Source organism: Cebidichthys violaceus, unplaced genomic scaffold, assembly GCF_023349555.1.
Source record: "Cebidichthys violaceus isolate CVI_PGR_0920_01 unplaced genomic scaffold, fCebVio1.0.p SCAF_134, whole genome shotgun sequence".
Classification (NCBI taxonomy): Eukaryota; Metazoa; Chordata; class Actinopteri; order Perciformes; family Stichaeidae; genus Cebidichthys; species Cebidichthys violaceus.
The window spans coordinates 70757-95343 of NW_027176301.1; the positions used below are offsets into that span (position 1 = coordinate 70757).

General features: G+C 43.4%; 1 protein-coding gene across 7 annotated transcripts in view; it reads left to right on the plus strand.

Moving 5' to 3' along the window:
- The window catches only part of atp11c (ATPase phospholipid transporting 11C), a 40213-nt gene that overhangs the window by 10642 nt on the left and 4984 nt on the right, over positions 1-24587 (plus strand). For 5 of the 7 annotated variants that reach the window (XM_068708130.1, XM_068708136.1, XM_068708137.1 and 2 more), the window contains exons 2-28: positions 2615-2734; positions 4241-4330; positions 9254-9334; positions 10739-10846; positions 11730-11858; positions 12130-12218; positions 12766-12816; positions 13240-13304; positions 13397-13478; positions 13560-13710; positions 14233-14430; positions 14912-15082; positions 16437-16648; positions 16837-16908; positions 17005-17078; positions 17252-17355; positions 17528-17709; positions 18745-19011; positions 19114-19291; positions 19405-19507; positions 19884-20029; positions 20280-20339; positions 21125-21252; positions 21887-22022; positions 22111-22176; positions 22274-22377; positions 22478-22634. In XM_068708130.1, coding sequence (XP_068564231.1) covers positions 2615-2734; positions 4241-4330; positions 9254-9334; positions 10739-10846; positions 11730-11858; positions 12130-12218; positions 12766-12816; positions 13240-13304; positions 13397-13478; positions 13560-13710; positions 14233-14430; positions 14912-15082; positions 16437-16648; positions 16837-16908; positions 17005-17078; positions 17252-17355; positions 17528-17709; positions 18745-19011; positions 19114-19291; positions 19405-19507; positions 19884-20029; positions 20280-20339; positions 21125-21252; positions 21887-22022; positions 22111-22176; positions 22274-22377; positions 22478-22634 — 3324 coding nt within the window. Of the gene's footprint in view, positions 1-2614; positions 2735-4240; positions 4331-9253; positions 9335-10738; positions 10847-11729; positions 11859-12129; positions 12219-12765; positions 12817-13239; positions 13305-13396; positions 13479-13559; positions 13711-14232; positions 14431-14911; positions 15083-16436; positions 16649-16836; positions 16909-17004; positions 17079-17251; positions 17356-17527; positions 17710-18744; positions 19012-19113; positions 19292-19404; positions 19508-19883; positions 20030-20279; positions 20340-21124; positions 21253-21886; positions 22023-22110; positions 22177-22273; positions 22378-22477; positions 22635-23922; positions 24014-24587 lie in introns of all 7 variants that reach the window. The other 2 variants (XM_068708131.1, XM_068708132.1) reach the window with 1 other exon arrangement.

Below are 24587 nucleotides of genomic sequence, written 5' to 3' on the forward strand. Positions count from 1 at the left end.
TGTAGGCTGCTCTTTTTTTTTTTTTTTTTTGGCCCCAAATGCATAAATTAGGCTTGCAAGCGAGGCTGTTCTTTGATCTCACCTCTTGTCAGCAGCAGACTTTAAGCAGCTCGCTGTCCAGGTGGCCGTAATTCACACATTCCCTGGGTCTGGTCCAGGATCAGATGTTCATGGTAATCCGTCCCCTCAACCCATATGTTGCTGGCCTTTGTATTAAATGAAGCAGATCCCCTGCCTGCATAACCTTAATCATTTACAGGCACAGTAACAGCTACACTGCTTGTACCTGAGCTGAGGGCACAGCTATAACTATATGATAATGTCATGTAGAAAAGGACGGGCAGTTTGGAACAGGCACAAGCTCCTTTTCCAGATGCTGATTCTGAGAAATTATGTTAATTATATCAATAATTCAGTGTGGTCATCAACCATTCACGTATACAATCCCCATCTGAAATATTGCCTTTAACTAATGTATGTTGGTGCAAACGTCCAGAGTCCACTAAAAATAGTTTGTAGTCATTCACGAAGCATGCATCATGAACTTGCTGACGGGAAAAAGGAAATTCTTCAAGTTACATTGACTTCAATGCGTCTCAGTGATTCAGACGCTTCATTGGACGCCGTGTCCCATTTTCCCAGCCTAATTTAAACCGTGGCACTGGAACAAGAGGAAAAGTGGAATATGAGTTAATATCACAGATTTGCACATTTGAGGATGCAGCTTGTTTACGGGCAGACAAGCCTGTTAAAAGAAAATAATTTGTTCAGGTGTTCTCTCTCTCTCTCTCTCTCTCTCTCTCTCTCTCTCTCTCTCTCTCTCTCTCTCTCTCTCTCTCTCTCTCTCTCTCTCTCTCTCTCTCCATAACTCCACAAGTGATGTATGGCCATTTTGTAAGGCGCTTAAACCTTTTGAAGATATAGTTTCTTATTAAATTTGCAGATTGAGGACATACATTGTCGACTTTTCATGAAGCACAGTGATACAATCAGTCGGGTGTCACCAGTATCTGGAAAGTATAATTTCCATTTTATGAGGAATCTTCAGGTCTAATTGGAAGATCTGAGGTACAAAATTATAGATTTTTATAACCCTTCGTCTTTGCTTAATCGATCAGAGCGATAATGAACGGCAGACACATAAAACGTAGATAGCAGTCAACAGCTTATGACTAACATCTTACAATGTTAATTTACCGTAATGTTACACTTGAAAGAAGTGGGGAAAAGTCTTCATGTCTGAGGAAAAAAAATCAAAGATGAGGTGGAAGCAGATATGGCTGATCCAGTGTACTGAGACCCGGCAGCCCTCGTGTCTGTCCACCCGAAGCCTCAGAGTGTCAGGAACAGATATTGAGGTCCGTTTTCTGGGCTCCACTCTTCAGGACAGAACCAAAATGCATGTGTGCTTGTGTACAGTTTGATTAATTAAAGATCCCGTATAACGATGGGGGGTCTTAATGGTAGTGCTGCACTAATATACTGGATATGTGCTGGTAATGCTACTAGTAAAAACAGTGCTTGATGAGCTTTTTTTTTTTTTTTTAAAAAGTGAATGTATGAGTGTGTCCACTTTAAGTTAAAAAAAGCGATGTTTAGTTCCAGCCTCTGGTTGTTTCACACACAGAAGAATGAACCCAATCAGCCTCACGCAGTGCAGCAAACTGAGTTTATGTTCAAAAAGGTTAAAAAAAAAAAAAAAAACCTGCCTGACAATGTCTTCAGCTCCCGTTATTTATGCTGTTGTTTGTGACACTGGCGTAAGGCGAGCTCCTGTAGAGTTAAGACCTTGACTTGGCTTTCCTGTCTTGCTCTGTGATTCACCCTACCTGCCTTTTTATAGAAGAGGAATCTCCCCGGCCACCTCATGTCGAGGGTAGTCCAGCGTGTCTCTGGCTCCTGACCCGGTTCCTGAGTCTTCACTCTGTCAGACATTTGGCTAGTGTGTGTGTGTGTGTGTGTGTGTGTGTGTGTGTGTGTGTGTGTGTGTGTGTGTGTGTGTGTGTGTGTGGGTGCACATATCACCCTGCCATCTGCATCGCGACAAGGCAGCTCATCCAATAAATCAGAGCGCAGCATTTCTCTCCTGGCTGTCCGCATTTATGACTCGTTTACCATCGACGAGCGACCACCTGGGAGGGAAGGAATTAAGTTATAGTCCTCGCACAGTCACCATTTTGGCCCGTTGACCCTGTCACACTTTCCGGTGTCCTCTCTCTTGAGTTATTGGCTTGTGCTCAACAGTGGAGTGCTTTTCAAGTCTCTTTAATTTGCTGCACCACTGTAGCATTTCTAATCTCTTAATACTTGACCTGTGGGTGGAATTTAGGCCTCATCAGACTTTAAGAGTCTTTATGACCACAACAACTTCTTGCACCATAAAACAAGTTGTTTATTTATTCTATATACCCCCCCCCACACACACACACACACACACACACACATATGTTGCAGATAGCATTTAATGTTTTTGTTGGATTTAACTGGGCTGTCTAATCTCTGTTGAAGTGAAGAGACGTACCTTGAATTACTAACGTATATCCTCTCTGTCCTTTCTCCTTTTTTATCTGGATCTCTTCCTATCTCGACCCACCTCTGCTGCTTCGTCCTCTAGCTTGGCCGAGTGGAGAACAGAGTAGAGAGTAGGACTATCTATGTTGGTCATCGGTCATCTTCCACCAATGAGGCTATCATCCCACCCAAGTTCTGCGATAACAGGATTGTGTCTTCCAAGGTAAGAAACGCACACACACACACACACACACACACACACACACACACACACACACACACACACACACACACACACACACACACACGCATGCCAGGGCGCCCCAGTCTTTGCCGTACACAGGATGAAATTCATGTAGCTCTGTTTGTTTCCCAGCTCCTCTGTGTATTCTGTTTCACCTGCCTTCAAGCATTTCTCTTCTCTTATCTAACACTTGGATTGAACTCCTGAACGTTCCTGTGTCTTTCCTTTCCTTTCTTCCTCCTCCCACTGCCTCTCCACATGCTCCTCTTCTTCGCTCCCAGCGGAAGGCGATTATTTGTTTGTCAGGGGAGCGGTGAAATACATGGCTGCTATTAATGTACTGGCAGGGTGGGAAATTCGGTCGTTTCCCCCCTCTGGGCTCTGATAGACCCCCCCCCCCCCCCCCAACCCAAATCTAACCCCTCAGTGTCAGCGGCAGGCTCAGGCTGGTGCTGGCTGACTCTCTTATGGATATGAAGAAAGTGATGAGGAGAGGGGAAGTGGTGTGAGAGTAAGACGGCAGTGGGATTTATAGTGGTGCAGAGCGTCCCAGTGAGGATGGGCCAATCAATTTGCTCCTGCCAGTATGTCAGGGTAAACAGCCTTTAATTACCCCGGCTGTAGTGTTTATGCTCCTCCATGCCTCTGCTCTCCATCATCCTGTTGCGTTCGCAATGGCCGGTCTCCGCCTCTCCTCTCTCTCTCGCTCCTGTGCTACTGCACCACCACCCTCGCTGCTGCCGCCCCCTTTTTCTCATTACTTTCACTCTCTTTTCTGCCCGGCAAAATGAGATGGGGCCATTCTGCTGCCGCTGCATTTCAACGCTATCCCCATGCAGACGTTCCCTTTCATAAACAGTGCCTTAATGCTGTTTCCCTGCGAGTGTGTGTGTGTGTGTGTGTGTGTGTGTGCATGCACTTGTGTTTTTCTACCCAGGCACTTCGGATTGTGGCACCAAGTTACAGGCCGGGTATTGTCGAGCCGTCTCTCAGGGATTTAAGCAGATAAAAGTGTTGCTTCAGCCCCGATTGGTATCAGCAGTCATGGCCACTTATAAAAGAACAAAACGCGTAGGAATAGTCGCCGACATGATAAGTTCATCAGCTCTGCATTCAAGGGTAGCCAGATTAAGGAGATAAATCGCTTATCTGAATCAATGGAGTACCTGTGGTCCCCCAAGGGCCTTCTCCCTCGGCAGAACAAAGAACAGAGACTCCAAGCTATTGAAGTTGCCCCCCCCCCCCCCCCCCCCCCCTCCACAGCTCAGACAGAATGCACATATGCAAGAGTCTGTGAATATTGAATGCCTCTAATCTCTCTCCCCTTGCCAAGCTTTTTGTTAACCTCCCTAAATTCTGTTGAAAAACACCGTTCCTGAATGGGGAAAATTATGCAGAAAGAAATCCACACACTGTAATACCTTTTTTATTTCTCTGTGACCTAAATGCATGTTTTTTTGTTTTTTTGTCTCTTTCCTCCCACAGTATACAGTTTGGAACTTTCTACCAAAGAACCTGTTTGAACAGTTTAGAAGAATTGCCAATTTCTACTTTCTTATTATTTTCCTGGTGCAGGTAAGGACAAGTTTTGTTTATAATTGTTAAATAACGACTTTATAGATGTCGTCTGTGGCGTTGTGTAACAAGTTGATGTGAGGCGTGTGCGCCTCCGATACCTTTTCACACAACCCTATGAAGCAGGTTAAAGCCTGTTGATGATCAAGCTCAATGGGTTAATGTGTCTCATACGACTTGGCTTCACTACTTGTGTTCCATAAACGGGTTAGTCCCCCTGTGTGAGGAGGAGTGTGAGAAAGTGTTGCCATTTGCATGTGGGCATGGCAGGTGGGAAACCGATACTGAATGTGTGAACCGTACGCCATGACAGGGAAGTGTGTTCATTAAAGCAGGTTACAGATGGTTACACATCGTTTGACAATCTGCACTTCTGCTGTCTTACATTGCCTTTTAACACAGATATTGTTTGAAGAAGGAAGTAATGCCGTGGTACTCTATGAACAAAGGTATGAGTGAATCAAGGGGGAAGCAAATTCTAAAAGGGATCTACATACAAAGACACACTTATGCATAGGCATAAACGGACATTAATCTCACCTGGTGTGTCTCACACAAGTGCATTGTTACAAAAGTATCCATCTTATATTGTAAGCTAGCTGTATGGAACTCAACTCTTCCAACATTTGCCTCTATTAACCAATTACCCAACTAATTAATGGATTTTGAACGGGCTTTTAGTACCAGGACTCAGGAGCTTGCAGATTGTATTTTTATCTGACGTGTCATTACTGAATTCCCCTAGAATTAGATAGGAAGGTTCAAAGATAAATCTGTATTTAAAGTCATTGTCAGCGATTGTTGTGTGCATCGTGTCCGTCCTCATGAGGAGCTGACTGACTGAGAGCTCCAGGAGCGCTGACCAAAAAGCTTTGACTGGCATCCTTATTCCCTTGCTCTGTGCTCTTAAGTGACCTCTCCTCTCTCCTCTTTGGAATCTGGCAGTTGTTGATTTGTTTATGGAACCAAAAAAAAAAAAAAGAAAAAGATTAGTTGCTTGCATCTGCACTTGCTCTTCTATCATCTCTGTCCCTTTTTAATAATCCATGGAGATGGAAACTAACCTCTCTCCTGTTAGCGGTAACCCAAACTATGGAGGCAAACAGCCTTCTAGTGTAAACAGGTGCCGGCGTTGGGTCTGCTCTGGAGGGATGTGCTCTATCTAGTCGCATACTGACTGAATGAGCTCACAGTGACTGCTCCCAGAGGTCCAACACTGCACTAAACTGAGAAATATCTGCTGTCGCAAAGTAATTCCATCATTCGAGTCAAAAGCAGATCAATTTCAGACTTTATTTTTCCCTCCAGCCCTCATTTTCACCAGTATTTACAGTTGACAGCCTTTATTTTCCAGTTTGTCTGGCTTAACTCCATATCATCCTCAGCTAATGGATAAAGGTCCTGAATTTTGGGACAGTTGTGAGCTAATGTGTGAAATCATCGTGATATAATGCAGTACACTTATGTGGGAGTAAACCACCAAGCATGTTTGCATCTCTCTCACAAACACGCAAGGATTAACAGTGTGTAATGTGTGCAGTGCTGGTGTTTGTTTGCGTGTGAGTACATTGTGTGTGTGTGTGTGTGTGTGTGTGTGTGTGTGTGTGTGTGTGTGTGTGTGTGTGTGTGTGTGTGTGTGTGTGTGTGTGTGTGTGTGTGTGTGTGTGTGTGTGTATGACTCAGTGGGTGTCCTGGGTTTGCTGACGGTGTTTACCCAAGCTGCAGCGTGGTTGGCGTTTCTCCACTAATCCAGAGTCTCTTGAGGGGCTCCTTATCCCAACCACTCAGTTTTTCCCATGCAGCCTGCTATTATATCAGAGAGAGAGAGAGAGAGAGAGAGAGAGAGAGAGAGAGAGAGAGAGAGAGAGAGAGAGAGAGAGAGAGAGAGAGAGAGAAACAGGTATACACCCGCATCTCATATACGGAAATAAACCTTCTCACTTCCCCATGAGAGCCTTCATGCAAATGCTCTACCAACAACCAAATGTCATGCTTCCTCCAAATCTGTCCCACTCTCCTTTTGGTCTCTCCCTGTCATTTGTTCTCTTTTCTTTCTGTCGTTGTTGCTCCCCTTCTCTCTCTCTCTCTCTCTCTCTCTCTCTCTCTCTCTCTCTCTCTCCCTCTCCCTCTCCCCTCTCTCTCTCTCTCATTCCACCCATCTCTCTGCAGCGCTGCACTGCTGACGTCAGCAACCAGGAAGCCCTCTTGTAATTCTCAGTGCCACAAATAGACACAGGCTGATAAAAAAGCACCACTCCGCTATAAATAGCCATGCATGTCTTTGCTTGAATTTGATCGAGTGAGAATAGAGTGCAGTGAAAGAGAAAGAGAAACGGTGATGAGAGTGCAAGAGAGAGAGAGAGACACAGAGAGAGAGAGAGAGAGAGAGAGAGACACACAGAGAGAGAGAGAGAGAGTGAGACAGACACACACAGAGAGAGAGAGAGACAGACACACACACACACAGAGAGAGAGAGAGAGAGAGAGAGAGAGAGAGAGAGAGACAGGGGGAACAAAAGGGCAAAGGGGTAGGGGGACGCGAGGGCCCTCAGCGCTGCCCTGGGACCTCGGGGACCAGCTGTCCGTCGCTCACTCTGACACACTTCCCGGCTCAGATGAAGGTTTTTTTTTTTTTTGTGCCGCTCCGTTCTGCAGCTCTGATATCACACCAGCATATCAGCAGCAGCACACAGTTCACTGCTATTGCTGAGATGTTTTGGCTTTGCGTTTGGTGCAGAGGAGGAAAAGGTATTCGGCCATCTGGACGTTTGGTGGGGATCCTCGTCAATCCGTTCAGAGGAACGGGGAAAGACGAGCTCTGGGAGAATCGTGCGTCGTTTGGCCCGAAGTACAGTTGTTTGAAGGTTTCGTGAAGGTTTTAGTTTCCTCGGGAGGTTGCTGTTGCAGTATTTTCTAATGCGTCAATGATACTATTGACGCATTTAAAAAGTAGTTTTCGCCCTATTCCAAAGTTGATGACTGTCCTTGATAAAGTTATGTCTGTGAAGCTGGGAAGTCTGAGTATTTTAGTGTGAGATGAAAGGAAGTGCTTTTTTAGAATCACTATTTATGAACCGATACTAAAAAAGACATCATTTATCTCTTTTTATAGTCCTCTATTGTACAGTTGCCATCGAAATTGTCATAAAAGCACCAATGGATTTAAATCTAGCAACATTTAGGCTGAAAGTTGGCGTTGTAAAGCGTTTTGTGCTGTGGTCACCCTTTGTCAGGTTTGGCCATCTGGCTGCTGCATCAGAGGGGCATGCTGTCCTCAGTCCTTCCTGCTGGGGCCTTTTTTTGTGCTCTGTGATCACCTTCAATCCGGTCATGGGAGTAAACAAAACCAAAAAAGTGCTCCATCACCTTTCTCCAATGCTCATCGCATCCGTACTCAGGGAAGGGTTCTCCTCTGAGGATCTGGTCCTGACAAACGGTAAAGGGCTGATATGACCGGGGTAAACCCAGCTGTTCTTCAGAAGAAATCAATGTCCCCCTCGCAACACAGCCTGTAGCAATGCGCAAGGTGTAATGAGTCTTTAACACAGAGCCCCATCCACCATCCTCATGTACAACACGCTGTTCTTTTGAAGCACTCTCACCTCTGGCTCTCTACACCTGAGGCTACTGCGGCAGAATCCTTACTTTTTGCTTCTGTCTCACTGGAATCGCCAACCTCTACAAATATAATGCAGACTCTCCTCTGAATCTGCACTCCTCCAAATGGCCGATGTGCGCTAGTCCATCTCTGCTTTGTAATTGATTAATCCTCCAGTTGATTGTAGTCACAGTAAAGCTTGGGTGGGATAGTAGCTCACTGGCTTTGTACTTCGTGTGTGTGTGTGTGTGTGTGTGTGTGTGTGTGTGTGTGTGTGTGTGTGTGTGTGTGTGTGTGTGTGTGTGTGTGTGTGTGTGTGTGTGTGTGTGTGTGTGCGTGCGTGTGCACACGACTAGGTATGGGTAGTGAATGTGGCTGTTTCCGGGATTACTGAGCGAGCGGCAGGTTTTTTTTATTTTTCATTCTGAGTCCACACACAGGTGAATAAATCAGCGGATACTGCTTCAAAAACGCATCTCCTGCTCTTCCTTGAACTGATGTCTGTCTGACAGCTTGTAACGCTCCTGGTTAGAATACCAACGAGCTGGATGTGTTGTGTCTGCGCGTGCTGGAATACGCACCCCGGCTCAGGGGGGGAGAGACCAGCCTGCATTCTGCAGGATCACAAATGCACCGGGTAAATCCGTCTTATGATGGTTTTAAGAAACACACAAACACACACACACACACACACACACACACACACACACACACACACACACACACACACAAGGCCATTTGTGCGATGGGGCTTAAACCGGGAGCCTTGGGTCAGGTGCTGCTCATAAACCGATCGTATGGGATTACCTGATCACTGTGTCCCACACTTATTTTTACATTATGCATAAAAATGGAACACGAACGTTACCGTTGGATTCCCTCGGGCAGGTGAGGTGAGTCCAGCAGAGCTTTGAGTTGGCCCTCCCCTCACGCCTTGGCAGAGACACAGAAGTGCTGGCATGCCTGCAGATTAAGCACTCTGCTCCTGGCCCACTTGATTAAAAGTTCTTTGGTCCAGAACCTCGCTCGCTCCATTCTGAAATGTAAATGTCTCCCTTGTTTCCTATCGACGAGCACATTTGGGGAATAGTGGAATTGCCTCACAGAAGCAGACTACACCCTGCATTTAGAGGGCTTACCCCTTCCTCCATAGCATCACCACACACTCCTCCCTCCGTAACCACAAACGCACAACGCTGCAGTGACACTTTGTAGTCATGTCTGGCATTTGATGCAGAGCTTTTCAGTTTGAACGCCATATGTTTATTGTGAAGCGTTAACGTTACATTTCTCTGAAGTGAAATTGTTTTTTCCTCCCCCAATAGGTGATAGTGGACACCCCCACCAGCCCAGTCACCAGTGGCCTACCCTTATTTTTTGTGATTACAGTAACCGCTATCAAGCAGGTAAGACACTGCCTAATGATGCTGATAAGTGTTGTTCATAGACAATTTATTGTGATTTCTATTGCCATGTCATCTCTTCATAATGCTCCTCAGTGCATTATACCTTTCCTCTCTCTCTCTCTCTCTCTCTCTCTCTCTCGCTCTCTCTCTCTCTCTCTCTCCATATAACATAATGAGTCCCCCTGCCTTCATAACTCCCTGCTGTGATTTTTGTATAAAGTATGTGACTAATGCTTTCCTGGGTTTCGTATTAATGTGCTCCGCTGGTGAATTCTGATTTGGGAGAAGACGATATGGGCTCTATGGGAATGTGAGCAAACACAGAGAGAGAGAGAGAGAGAGAGAGAGAGAGAGAGAGAGATGTGTCTATTACAGAGACAGAAATTATCAAGGGCAGGGTCTATTTCTTCGACTCTGTTGCTTCCATGTCCCCAGCTTTAGATGTATTGTTCTCACATTGGCTTTTTAGTTTGTCTACTCCTGGGGCTTTGAAACGCACAATAGTGGGTGTGCTTCCTTACGAAAATACATGGGACTCACTGATAGCGCTGGACTGCCTTCAACCAGGCTTTGAAGTGGGACAGCAAGGCGGTCCGCCCGACTCTATTAGTCAGGCCCAGGTGAACTGTACAGTTCGACTGGCCATCCGAGGAATGCCTCCCCTCTCCCCTCTCATCCACCTGCCATCATTTCTCTGCATCATTCAACCAGACTTTCTCTCTCCTCCTACCACCTTTCCTGGCAGTTCTGCTTTCTGGCTGGAGCTCCACCTTGGCACACACTCTGGTTTCCCTCGCTACCCTCTGCATCTCTGCACCATCTCTCTATCGCTATCTTAAAGTTCTTCTGCTGGCATTGATTCATTGAGTCTGATATAATATAGTTATTTAAAGAAGTTTGTATAAGCTTGTACTTTTAAACGAGCCAAACAGTATTGGTCACTGTCACCCACTTCCACTGACTGCTGCATCAGTAATATAGTGTTTCAATGCATATCACCTCCTCTGTGGGCCTGGGAATTATGGTCCCTTATAATATGCCGATAAGCAACGGCGTTGACTGCTTATTTTGCTCATGATATGACACTATATGGACCATTTTTTTTATCCGAGTCAGTATTATTTCGTAGCATACTGCTCCAATGCACTGCTGGACAATCGCTACCCCATTCTGCTGCCACACTCTTTTTCACATAATGATGAAATACTAAATGTAAAGATTATATTAGACATTTCTTTGTCATCTTACCCTCTGCCCTTGAGGGTGAGGGGTCCTGTCAAACCTGTATTGTGTGACAGTATATGCTGATGTCAATGTCCTGTCCCTCAGAGACAAAAGTTTGTCCTTTTTTTTGTTTTTGTTTTATCAAGCATAAATAACTCAATTGTGATTTTGTTGGCGTAGGGCTACGAGGACTGGCTGCGACACAAGGCTGACAATGAGGTGAATAAGTACCCGGTGACGGTGCTCGAGCAAGGCCTGAGGATACAGAAGGAGAGTGAGAAGATCAAGGTACCTTTCAGCAGCCACATCCACTGGAATAAACATTTCCTTAGGGACATGGCCAGTAAGAAGCTGCTGGCAGCTTGTCATGACTGTGTTTGGAATAGAAGCACAGGGGAGAAAAAGCTCTGCATGCTGAACTGATTAGATGTTCAAACATGGGCGTGATGGTATTTCATTTATCCAGGGTGTTCTCCAATGTATTCTTATCTGTTGCTCAAGGCAAAAGTGTTTTCAAAGATTTATGAATGTTTATATCATTTATATGTATTTTTATATATATACACACACACACACACACACACACACACACACACACACACACACACACACACACACACACACACACACACACATATACACACATATACACATGTATGACTCCTGGTTATGCTGCTAGTGCTGCTGACACCACTGGGAATCTACATCCAGCTGTCAAAACCAAAACATTGTTGCATTGTATGAAACTTTGTACAGCTGTTTCCCGCACAGGAGCTCACACAAGTTCAATGTAAGCTACCTCCTAGTGTGAAACGGACAACAGCTCAAATAAACATTTAGCTACCCAGAGAGCCAGCTGTTAGCTGACCAAGCCTGAGCTAAAAGCAGAGTGAATACTGATCAGTGGTCAGACTCACGGACGCTCATGTTGCTCTGTTTGTGCTATATCTTTAAGTTAAAACAAATTAGCCACAACAAGTTGAAAGGAAATTGGCGGCGATGTATGTTGATTTTGGAGTCCTTCTGCTCCCTGGTGGTAAAAGCTGTGATTGTTTAAACTTCAGTCACTCATCCTGTGCCAAATCCCACTGATCTGGGGTCTTAGAAGAAGGAGAATGCAACCTGTGAAACGTCTTTGTAAGTTGTGTTTGGTTGTTTTTCCTTTGATCAGGTCGGAGATGTTGTGGAGGTGGAGGAAGACGAGACCTTTCCCTGTGATTTAATACTGCTGCAGTCTAGCCGCGATGACGACACGTGTTTCGTTACCACAGCGAGTCTGGATGGAGAGTCCAACCATAAAGTAAAGATGCCATTAAGTTATATTAGCTATAGTTATACTTTATGTTTTTATAAATGTGACGCTCATTAGGAGATGGAAAGTGGGTATAGCAGAGCATCCTATTTTCCTGTGGCGTCTGCGTGTGAGGGGTGGAGGAGGGCAAACGTGATAACTTGACCTGACCCAGTCAATGCTCTCTCCTCTCTCTCTCTCTCTCTCTCTCTCTGCCTCTGCCTCTCTCTCTCTCTCTCTCTCTCTCTCTCTCTCTCTCTCTCTGCCTCTTCCACTCCAGACACATTACACCGTGCCAGACACAGAGAAGGATCTGGAAACTCTCAACGCCACCATCGAGTGTGAACAGCCACAGCCTGACCTTTACAAGTAAGAAGTCATCATGTGGCCCCAACAGATTCACACCACAAGCATGTGTTTGCTTGTGTTCGTTTGGGCAATGGCTTCGCTCAATGCCAGTTGAAAATGTCCTAAATGACTCTAATATTAACACGTAGATTTTTAAGTGGAGAGGTTTTGGCAAGCTTTGGTGTGCGCTTCACCGTAGAGGTGATTCTTATTCTCCTTGAAGGACTCTCAGCTGAGTCAACAGACAGCCTTTGGCTCCCCCTTGGGGCAAAGAGACGGACTATTGTCATTTAGCCAGACATCAGAATGGTGTTTTGAGACGTGCTAGGGCTGAGTAAGCCATGGTGCCAAACGCTTGCTATTCATAGTCAATAAAACTGACAGCGTGCTGCTGGCTAACCACCACTAATGAGCTGGCTCCTAAACCTCTGCACCTGAGTACTTAAAGTTTTCTGAAGTGAATGAACTCTGCATAGATTTGGATACCTTAAGTTCAGATGTGCTCCGGTATTAACAGATTGAATAATACAAGCAACAAAAACAAAGTCCGCATGTCATTTTGTTCCAGGTTTGTCGGCATTATGAACATCGACAGAAACGACCAGGAGTCGACGGCGAGGTGAGAGAACTCATGCACAACAACCTCAGCCCTCTTTAAGCGAGAGCAAAATCAAAACACAGTTGCTTAAGCACTCATTTGTTTCCCTTTGTATCACCAACAAATCATTATTCCATTGATTCTCCATTGCAGACAAACATGAAAAATTAAAACAGGCTGGCATGGCTTCAGCCTCTGCTTCCAAAGCACTCCCACAGGCATTTATCACTGACTGCTTTGTAATGACCATATAAACAACAGCCAATGTCTTTCTCAAGAACACTGGAACTGGTGTAAGCCCAGACTGCAGTCCCTGCTGTGTACTGTCACTGCGTATTTTAGAGTGGAGGCCAGCTTGCCTGTCAGGTTTCCATTTAGAGAATAGAGGAGTGTGTGGATTGCTCAGCTCCTGTTACTGTTTGATCTACTGATGTGATTGTGCAGGTCTTTGGGCCCAGAAAACCTCCTGCTGAAAGGGGCAACTTTAAAGAACACTCAGAAAATCTGTGGTGAGTGAAATGATATTGACTTTATTGCAATATTTTTGCGAAGATAGCTAGAAAGCCAATCCTCCCTCTCCTTTTTTTTATTATTTCTCAAGGTGTGGCAATTTACACTGGCATGGAGACAAAGATGGCTCTCAACTACCAGGGCAAGTCTCAGAAACGCTCCGCTGTGGAGAAGTAAGTTCAGAGGGAAATGACGTGAAAATATGTGCCGTACATTTGGTACTCATTAACTTGATTTATTTTGTGTTTCTTCAGGTCTATCAATGCCTTCCTTCTGGTTTACCTTTGCATATTAGTGAGCAAGGCCCTAGTGTGCACTACACTTAAGTATGTGTGGCAGAGTAAGCCCGGACAGGATGAGCCTTGGTACAACGAGAAGACCCAGAGAGAGAAGGACACCAATCTGGTGAGTGCTTATTTTAGCAAACCTGTCCGTCCTTGTTGTCAAAGCAATGAACTGAGAGTTAAGAGTCTGACAGGCACCGCAGCAGTTCAGACCCAGACGTACACAAACTACCACTGGGAGAAGAATAGCTAATGGTTCTTGGTAGCGTTGCATCAGTACTCTGTATTATGTTTACTGCAAATGTTACTGTCCCTGGAAGGGCTGTGTTAATGTGGTAAATACTAGCTGTGAAAGCTTCTCGTTGTAACTTGAGAGTTCACACTTTCATTGTGTTATAGTGTTTTACAAGCCCTAAGCTATTACCGCTCTCGTCGAAATGGCCACTGCAGACCTACATTGTGAGATGGTCCATTTTATTGGCGGATAACCTTCTTCCCTCGCCCTGGATGAACTATGAACATTGTGATTTCCAACATGTCTTCATATTTGTCGTTTGGATAATCCCGGACCATTTAAACACATGATGATGTATGTTATGCATGATGTAGCCAAGTTAAGATGTTCTCGTTTTTATTCCAACAGTACCTAAAGATGTTCACTGACTTCCTGTCCTTCATGGTGCTCTTCAACTTCATCATTCCGGTATCCATGTATGTGACGGTTGAGATGCAGAAGTTTCTGGGATCCTTTTTCATCACATGGGACAAAGACTTCTTTGATCCGGAAATCAAGGAGGGAGCACTGGTCAACACTTCAGACCTCAACGAGGAGCTGGGACAGGTGAGGCAGACAGATGGTCGAAATGGAATGAAACAACAGTCAAATGTCAGAAATGCATGTCATTTCTGCAAAACTCACCATTTTAAAACTGGGTATTACAAAAATATATCTATTTTTTTCCACTTTAATATTTGAAGACCACGGTATGGTTGAGTCCATTCAAACGTGGTACAGTGCTGATTGGTACAATGCAATTGTAAAATATGAACTGCTTATAATAACACCAGACTGGCCGAGCTGTCCTGGCTTCTCTTGTTTTTATGGCACCTCTAACTCAAACAGTGCTGCCATAGATCAGTCACACTTGGTTTGCCAGATGATTACTTCAATTATAGGCGATGCTTCGTTAAACTGATTAATGCAGTGTAATTCTTTCTGAGAGTGATTGCCTAATCTTATTGTTGGAACCTGTTAAATGGGAAACTGAATCTTTATTGGTTTGGAAGAGCCTGTCATGTATCTTTTATCACATTGCCTGCAGGTGGAGTATGTCTTCACAGACAAGACGGGCACCCTCACTCAGAACAACATGGAGTTCATAGAGTGCTGCATCGACGGCTTCCAGTACAAGTACCGGGACGCGAGCTCCGAGTTGGACGGATTCTGTGTCACAGATGGACCTGTGAACAAAGTGCAGGAGAAAGCTGGCAGGGTGGGTGTTGTGGTGTCCCTCCATCTGTTGTAAAAGTCACACATGCAGCAACATATGGCCATTACATAGCTCGCTGCTCAGAAAGACCCTTCATAGGTCAGCCACATGCAGCCTCCTTGACATGTCAACATAAGCACTCAACATGGAGGGGGAGCAATGTGGCTGTTTGCTCTTGACATGAGCGCCTGATAACACTTTACAGACTGTTGCACATTTACAAGCATGTTGATAAGCAGTCAATTAACACAAATGGTTGTAAATCCAGGGCTTTATCTCAAGTCCAGCTACTGTTTAGGGCTCCATTTGCAGCTGTAGATTAACACATTTTGTTTTGCACACATAAATGTAAATCACATGAAAGAAATATAAAGTGCATTTGAGGGTGTGGTACAAACCTGTACCACACCCTCAAATTATATAATAAAAAAAACGCCCGAAGGACATACAAAAGGTGAAATATAAACATATACAATAACCAGTAGAAGTGTAGTTAAAACAGAAGAAGATACACTCTAGAGAAGCGTGCGTAATTGCCGTATTTACAGTAAAAACTGTTTCTAAGAGTGATCTTTTAATTCCATATTAAAGATCCATGGATTTTATTATATCCATTAAATGTACATTTTCAATTTTCAGGTAAATCTGTATTCTTATATCTTACATTAAACACAAATATACAGGTTTGAGGAATTTGGATGTAAAAAAAAAAACAGTCAACAACTGCAATTCGTAGGACAGCTACAAAGAACAGCTTTGACAATGGTAATAAACTGTTTCTGCAGCAGCAATATTTTGTAGATAAGTTTGAAACTATTAAATATGACATGATGTTAAATATGGATAAATTAAACTAAAATATGTTAAATGTGTATTGTGTACAAAACCAATTATTTTTTCATAGAGATGTGACCTTTTTGCAGACAAAATCACTCAGAATATCTGAAAAACATGTTGATGAAACTTTCATTATTTCTTCATTAGCTCACTGTCCTATTTTTTTTATTTCCTGCAAATAACATCAAATTATGCTTTTTGACATTTAACGACCATTAAGAACATAGTCGCGGGGTCACTTAAAAACATTTCCATGAAAGTCATATCTTTACATTTTTTTAAGCAAGGTAACCTGGCTAAATATTATTTAATAAAAATATACCTATTAAACACTTATTATATAAAGCCCTAAAAATTAAATCTGCACATTCTAAAAGTGCCGTATAAGTTTAATCCATACTGATAATTACAGAGAATATTGCGTATGCGTGTAAGGGTTACATTTAAAATGGTTGTTCATTAAAGATTGTTTATACATTCTTTTTTTGACTATTAAGCCATGTTCATGTCGTGTTGTCAGGAGAAGGAGGAGCTGTTTCTGCGCGCCCTGTGTCTGTGCCACACAGTCCAGGTGAAGGAGTCTACAGAGCAGGGTCAAGGCCAGGAGGACGGGCTGATGGACCAGGTGGATGGCTTAGGGGTGGATGGAGACGTGCTCCATCCACCGCGGGAGCAGAGAGGCTTTATTGCCTCCTCACCTGATGAGGTTGCTCTGGTCAAGGGTGCCATGAGGTAAGAGATGGGCTGTTATGGCTCAATAAAATGAACTGACATTTTAACAATAGTTCAAAGAGCAAGCATGCGGTTTGAATATGAATATCACAGAGTGGATTTTGAAATTCATGCCTGGTATGCAGTCAATGCACAGAGGACATGGGTACAGGAGAGGCTCATTTCAGATGATTTGTCTCCCTCTGCAGGTATGGCTTCACATTTCTGGGTCTGGAAAGTAAAAACATGAAGATTCTCACCAGGAACAATGATATTGAAACGTAAGTCAGTCATTTCACAAACAATGTTTTTTTTTAGTTTTATTGATGTTTTTTGTATTTGCATTTGCACTTATTTCCATGTTGTACCTCCGGTAGGTATGAACTGCTTCACGTGTTGAACTTTGACCCAGTCAGAAGGCGAATGAGTGTAATTGTCAGATCCAAATCAGGTGAGCTTGAGATTACTGTCAGGTTCATTGCGTTGACCATGATTTAATGTTGGCCCTCAGCCCTCACCATGCTGTGTGTCTCTATGTATGTATGTGTGTGTGTGTGTGTGTGTGTGTGTGTGTGTGTGTGTGTGTGTGTGTGTGTGTGTGTGTGTGTGTTTTTATATGTCCAGGTGATACATTGCTCTTCTGTAAGGGAGCAGACTCTTCCATCTTTCCTCGCGTCAAACAGGAGGAGGTTGAAAGAATACGCATGCATGTGGAGCGTAATGCGACGGTGGGTGACATAAGCAAATTTCCTCTCAAATTCTAGTACTTTCTGTTGTGTTTAAAAGTATATTCTGTATGATTCTAGGGTTAGACAGGTTTTATTTGATTAGTAAAATGATGTAAAAACAGATGATTTTCTTCTTGTTGTAACACCGGGCGCTGTGTGTTCCGCTGTTCAGGAGGGCTACCGGACACTGTGTGTGGCCTACAAATATCTCAGTGCAGAGGACTATGCCCAGGCAGATGCGGGATTGAGGGAAGCTAGACTGGCTCTGCAGGACAGAGAGGAGAAGCTCATGGCTGTTTACAACCAAGTGGAGACCGGCATGAGTCTGATAGGAGCTACTGCTGTAGAGGATCGGTGGGTGCTCTCACACACACACACACACACACACACACACACACACACACACACACACACACACACACACACACACAGCATCACCAGACAGCTCTCACAGATGTACCTGTTGACGTTTACAGTTGACAAATGTTTGTTATCTTGCTTGCAGCTGCTGTCCTTCCCCTCCTCTCTCGCAGTAAAGATCAGTGCCAAGAATTTTAGGGGGCCCTTAATCTCAGAATACACCTAAAATTGACAGGAGAGGGCAAACGTTGGCAGATGCCAGCAATAAACGTGTAATAAACGTCCTGTTCTGACTCACTGTTTTATCATTGGCTCTTTGGTGTTTTGCTGAAATGAACACATTCCTCCTTTTTATGTTTATTTCCTTTTTTGTGCAACTTCAACACTTTACAGTAGTTGCCTTTCAGAAACATTTTTCTTCCTCATGCCTTTTGCCACATGTCACCAGATTCCTGGTGGTGTTTTACCTGCTATGAATTGGCTTCTCTAATTTCACCTGAGAAATGGTGACAGCCAAAACTTTTTTACGTGAGGTCACACCGCCATCTTGTGGGGGAAATTGGGTACTTTCTTCCACAGTCCAAGAATATTATTGAATTTAGAAAATTCATTAACCAACGCAATCAGCCTGCATCAATGCGTTTCATCTGAAATCGTAAATTAATTTACATCAGGGTGTAATTATTGTCTTCTCAGGTTATTGGAGGAAAAGGATGTGAATATCAAACTCCTTAAATATACTAGTGTTTCTATTTAATGCTACCCCAACCTAAACATTTATGAATGATGTATGTGAATTTGGTACATTTAGTATACAATGAGACCATGGTTATGTTGTCAGAATAGTCGTGTTGTTGCTGCCAATGTGTGTGTGTGTGTGTCACATGTCCCAAAGTCCCTTCTGAAATCCATCTGAGCAAAGACAATCTCAACCTCATTTAAGTTCCATTTGCACCAGTGAAACAGCTGTTTTCTTTGTTCTATTTGTCATAAAGCTTTCACTTGTCTTATTACTTTTTTGTCTCCCAGACTTCAAGAGGAGGCAGCAGAGACCATGGAGGCTCTGCAGGGCGCAGGTATGAAAGTCTGGGTCCTAACGGGGGACAAGATGGAGACGGCAAAGTCCACCTGCTATGCCTGTCGATTGTTCCAGAGGAGTACAGAGCTGTTGGAGCTTACTGTGCGTACTCTGGAGGATGGAGGGAGGAAGCGGGAGGAACGACTGCATGAGCTCTTGCTTGAATACCACAGGAAAGCTGTTCAGGATGCACCACCGATTAAGGCAGGCGTCACCAGGTAATTTCAGGATACTTTGTTCTTGTATTAGGTTGATTATTTAACCAATCTGAATGTTATCGATGATTCAACTTGAGTCTATGTCCTTGTTCTCTGTTGTAGGACCTGGTCTTCAGCAAACCAGGACTATGGTTTTATCATAGACGGAGCCACTCTGTCGATGGTGCTCAACTCCTCCTCTGAATCCAACTCAAGTAGCTACAAGAACCTGTTCCTGCAGATTTGTCAGAACTGCACATCTGTGCTCTGCTGCCGCATGGCTCCTCTACAAAAGGCACAGGTCAGAACAATCGCATGAAAATGTGGGGAAAAATGTATTCATTAAAAACACAGTGATCGCTGGGTTTTCAGGTCGTTGAAAGAGTTTTGTCCTCCGTCTCGCTCCATCTTTAGATCGTTAAGATGGTGAAGAATTCTAAAGGCAGCCCAATCACTCTTTCCATTGGAGATGGGGCCAATGATGTCAGCATGATTTTGGAAGCTCATGTTGGCATTGGTAAGAAGTTTCATTCTCTCTCAACTGTTTCCCGGGGGGGGAGGTAACTTTACATTGAAGGTTGTGTGCGGGGCTCAAACTTAAGGGCATCCGTTATCCCAGGAACGAAAAAAAAAATACATTTTGGGACTGAGTGATCTCTGAAGAAGTTTGTAACAAATGTTTTTTTTTATATAAAATATGAGCTAAATTATAACGTAATCATTTTCAGGTTGTTTTATGAATTAATTATGGAAATAATTGTATGGTAGAAAAACAGTCATTATGTAATTGGAAAGCTCAGCATTTACTACGGGTCAGTTTTAATTGTATTTCGGGACGGTGGTGATAAAAGTAGGAGCCTGGTAGTGTGTGACATTCGTTGTTGGTGTTCCAGGTATTAAGGGTAAAGAGGGTCGGCAGGCAGTGAGGAACAGCGATTATGCCATCCCCAAACTCAAGCACCTCAAGAAACTGTTGTTGGCTCACGGGCATCTCTACTATGTCCGCATTGCACACCTGGTGCAATACTTCTTTTACAAGGTAGGAGGAACAACGACTTCATTTTGTGTTTCAGCGAAGCCTGTGTTTCCCAAACAAACCCAGACACTAACTTGATTTGAGGATCATGTGGTGACATGTTTGACACAACCAGTCGTCTTCAAATAGTTAAACAGTTTCTAGGTTCAACTCAGGTTAATGTATTGACTTATTGTACCTACATCATAAGCACATGGAAACTTCTAAATGCATTTGATGTGTGAGACTTTTCTCTTTCTCTGTTCGCCTGCAGAACCTTTGCTTCATCTTACCTCAGTTTTTGTACCAGTTCTTCTGTGGCTATTCCCAGCAAGTGAGTATGTCCCGGGGCCCTTTGAGGTTCAAACATGTTCTGAACATGAAAGGAGGCGGTATCCCTTGAATCCACACCTCCTCGTCCTTCTGAATGCCAGACTCTTTCCTCAGATTGCTCCTTCCTCACTGTCCCCTGGGATGTCTGAGCTCTGATTGATATGTTTACTGACTCTGACTACACTGTTATAATGTAATCCAGACATGTGTCATGTTCTGCCACCGTAGTACAACATATATATATATATATATATATATATATATATATATATATATATATATATATATTATAGATGGATAGATATAGATATTATGTAATCATGGTGGCATGTACGTGTGTCTTACACGTTACAAACACAATGTCATAATAATACATTATAAAAATTCAGGTATGGATTAGACGACCTGATGGCAATTTGGAGCACATTGATGAATTCAGTTTTGTTATTAATGAGAAGTAAATGTATTTTATAAATGTTTTATGGTTTCGTGGTCATAAAAACTGCTTCTGACATAGAAATATATGTCAGTTAGTGCATTCATTAATATAGATATCGTCATTTTAAGATTACTGATTTACATGCCACATGAGCCCTGACATAAATCTTCCATAAGTACATGAAATATGTATATAAGCTTGCTTATATGACACACTGTATGGTTAAGTGTGATTGTGTGTTTGAGTTTGAGTCCTCTCCATGATATTAACCCCCAGTTGCCCCGTCCCCCTTCCTCCTCCCCCTCCCCCCTCCTCCTCCTCATCAACCCGTCCCCCCTCCTCCCCAGCCCCTGTATGACGCGGCCTATCTGACGATGTACAACATCTGCTTCACCTCTATGCCCATCCTGGCTTACAGTCTCCTGGAGCAGCACATCTGCATTGAGGTTCTGCTGGACAATGCTACCCTCTACAGGTAAACCTGGGAACCTTCGCTTACGTGCCGTCGTTAAGTGGCTTCCTTTAAGTACAGAGGAGCAATATTTATATAAATTAATAAGTTCATGTTTAAGATAATGGCTCATTATTTTGAATGGCTAGTCTTTATGTTTTTAAGTTAAGATAAATAGAAAAAGATGGAAACGGTAAACTTAACATGTTACGGCTGAGCTATAATTTATTACTTTTTAGCCATAGATTAATTCTCAAAAGGCTACATTTACACAGACTTCACATTTTGGTTTGCTATTTCTGCTTCTTTAACACAAACGGGTGGCCCTGTCCCACGTTAGCTTTTTGATGTCTATACTAACTGGGCATGTACCTTTTAAATGTTCAATTGTACCGTTGTCACTTTTGACCCAATATATGACTTCTATGTAATCCACTACAGTCATTTTCCAAATCATCTTAATTCATGTGATGAAGCAAAAAAGACTTTTAATTACATTAAACATTAAAAGTGAGTTTTGGTTTAGAGAGAGCTGTTCACATTCCTCACTCAAACATTTAATTGTTTCCCTTTTGATACATTTAGATTATATGCAAAGAGACTGAATTATATCTTATAATATAAGGACTTCATCTTTCTTTTTCATGACTTTCTTTAGAGAGATTGCTAAGAACGGCATGTTACGGTGGAGACCGTTCCTCTACTGGACTTTACTTGGAGTCTTCCACGGCTTGCTCTTCTTCTTTGGTGTTCGATATTTGTTCAGTAACCCAGCACTGCAGGACAACGGCCAGGTTCGATTTAATTCACCTCCATAATTAAATGACTTGATGAAGCATTGTCTCCTAAGTACACTTGCTCATTTGCCTTATTTATATCTAGGTTTTTGGCAACTGGTCATTTGGAACAATTGTCTTCACTGTCCTTGTCTTCACTGTCACACTTAAGGTAAGCCACTCCCCCTGTTTATTTATTTTGTAAAGGGTGTATCATTAGAAGTTGATATATTGTCTCGCTGAACACTGACTTTTCTCTGCTGTTCTAGCTCGCTCTGGACACACGGCACTGGACATGGATCAACCACTTTGTAATCTGGGGCTCCCTGCTTTTCTACGTGTTTTTCAGCTTCTTCTGGGGAGGAATAATATGGTGAGGAATCAACCCGGCATAAGATAACCTACACAGTCAATGTCGCTGACCTGTTGTTTTTCAGTCGGTGTCAAACTAAAGTGTTCTCTCTCCCCTGCAGGCCTTTCCTGAAGCAGCAACGTTTGTACTTTGTGTTCGCCAACATGCTGAGCTCAGTGTCCGCCTGGCTGGTCATCATCTTGCTCATCCTGCTCAGCCTACTGCCAGAGATCCTGCTTGTGGTGTTCCGCAAGCCTCGTGGGCCCCACGCTCGACAGGTAGCGCTGAGACACACACACACACTTGGCCTGACACACACATTCTCTCTCTCACTCTCACTCACTCTCTCTGTCTGTCTGTGTCCCAGATTTACGACGCTCAAAAGTAACATTTTTTTACATTTTAACCATTATTTTCCCAAGGTTTCAGTCGTCGTTCATGGAGCCCATCTTTAACATGGTTGGGATATTGTTACAAGAGGAATATAAATCAAATCCTTTACATTTTCTTGGATTGTTCAAGTGGACATGGCTTTGTATATATGGAGCAAAGCTCCTCTGTAGAGGACTATTGGCCTCCAACAACAACTCCCTCGCCTGTGTTGTTAATTCAGGAGGCTGTGGATGAGGGACAAATTAAAGAATTTTTTTGAGCTGACAACTAAACACACACCTCTGAACCAATGATGGCACTCTGCTAGCAACTATGACACCGGAGCTAATGGTCAAGTGTCATTTTATATGATAGATGGGGTTAGCTAGACATTAAATCACATTTGATTGAAGAAATGTACGGATACGTTTAAGATGAGACATTTTTTAATTTTTTTTATTACACGTATACTATATTGGGCATGTTACAAGATAATGGAACTATTAACGCAGGGACACAGGGTTGCGTTATTTTTTTTTCCCACTGCATCTTTAAAATCAGGTTTTAATGTTCTTTGCTGTATTTAGCATGACCTCATTTGAGAGGGACAGTTTGATTTCCCTCCCATTTCCTCCAGAAGACAACTTTCCCAGAAATCATTCTTCGTTTCAATTAGCTCCCCGTGAGGCTAATGTGTTTTCCAAGCTGGAAATGTTTGGAGGCATGCGCTGTCCTTTCGCGTGCGTTCCGCACTTTAAATTGTGTCTAGACAAGTTTTAATTTGGAAAAGTAATAAACCGAACCAAATGTTTTGCACATATTTGAGGGCAGTTTTACTGCAGTTTTGTACAATATTTACGTGATACAGTGTTGTTGTTTTTTTTAAAATGTTTGCTTTTATATCTATCAGTTGTTAAAATTGCAAAATCAATCAAAAATGTATACAAATTGAATATTTGTATTGATAGCTGTAAGACATGGCATGCTGTGAATTTTGCCGTCGACACATTAATATGACAGTTGTTGCTAAACGTGGTACAGTGTAACTATTGCAGTACTCTGCATTTTTATCGTTTTCTACCTTTCCAACGTTGTTTTCCTAACTATTGCCCTCGCTTTTGCACCTAAAGACTTTCTTACTCTGTCTCACCTCTTATTTCTTCTCTCTTCCTCTCTTGACCTGCCTCCCTAAAGATGAAACATCGCCTTCCTTCCTCGGGGACATCCACTATCTTCATGTTGTCGCAGACCGCTAGCACTCACAGCTTCTCGTGGAGTGACTGAGGTCTCTTCTTCTTTCTGTCAGCTCTTATACTTAAGTCTCCTCCTGCAGAGTGTCTGTGCCCGCCAGTCTTGCTCGTTTCCTACCTGTTGTGTCCTTCCTCTCCCACTGTTTGACTCCTTCCTTACCCTCTAAAGTAACTCGCAGATGCATTCTGTGACTTTTTACAGTCCCTACTCTGTTCTAATGAGTTAATACATCAAGAATGCTGTCCTTGAAGGGCCACATCTTGACTTTAGTGCATTTATTTATATATACATTTATCAAATTGGGAGGAATGTTGGTCGGTGTGCGTGTGTCCAAGCAGTGTGGAGTAGGACCGGGTGTCCAAACGTGCAGTCAGTCTTCCATTCTTGTCTGTCCAGTTGTATCAGTCACTGTTTCCTCCCAGCTGCCTGTGCTGCTCCAATGCCTGCTGCCTCCGCATGTCAAGTCAGGTGAATGCAGCACGTCAAAGCACCCAAACTCACCTGCATGAGGCTCAAGTCAACGACCTCATCCTGGACCCTCACCACAAAGCCTGCGGGCCGCTGTAATTTGTCTGTGCCTGCGTGTTGTAACGTACATGCTTCTGAGA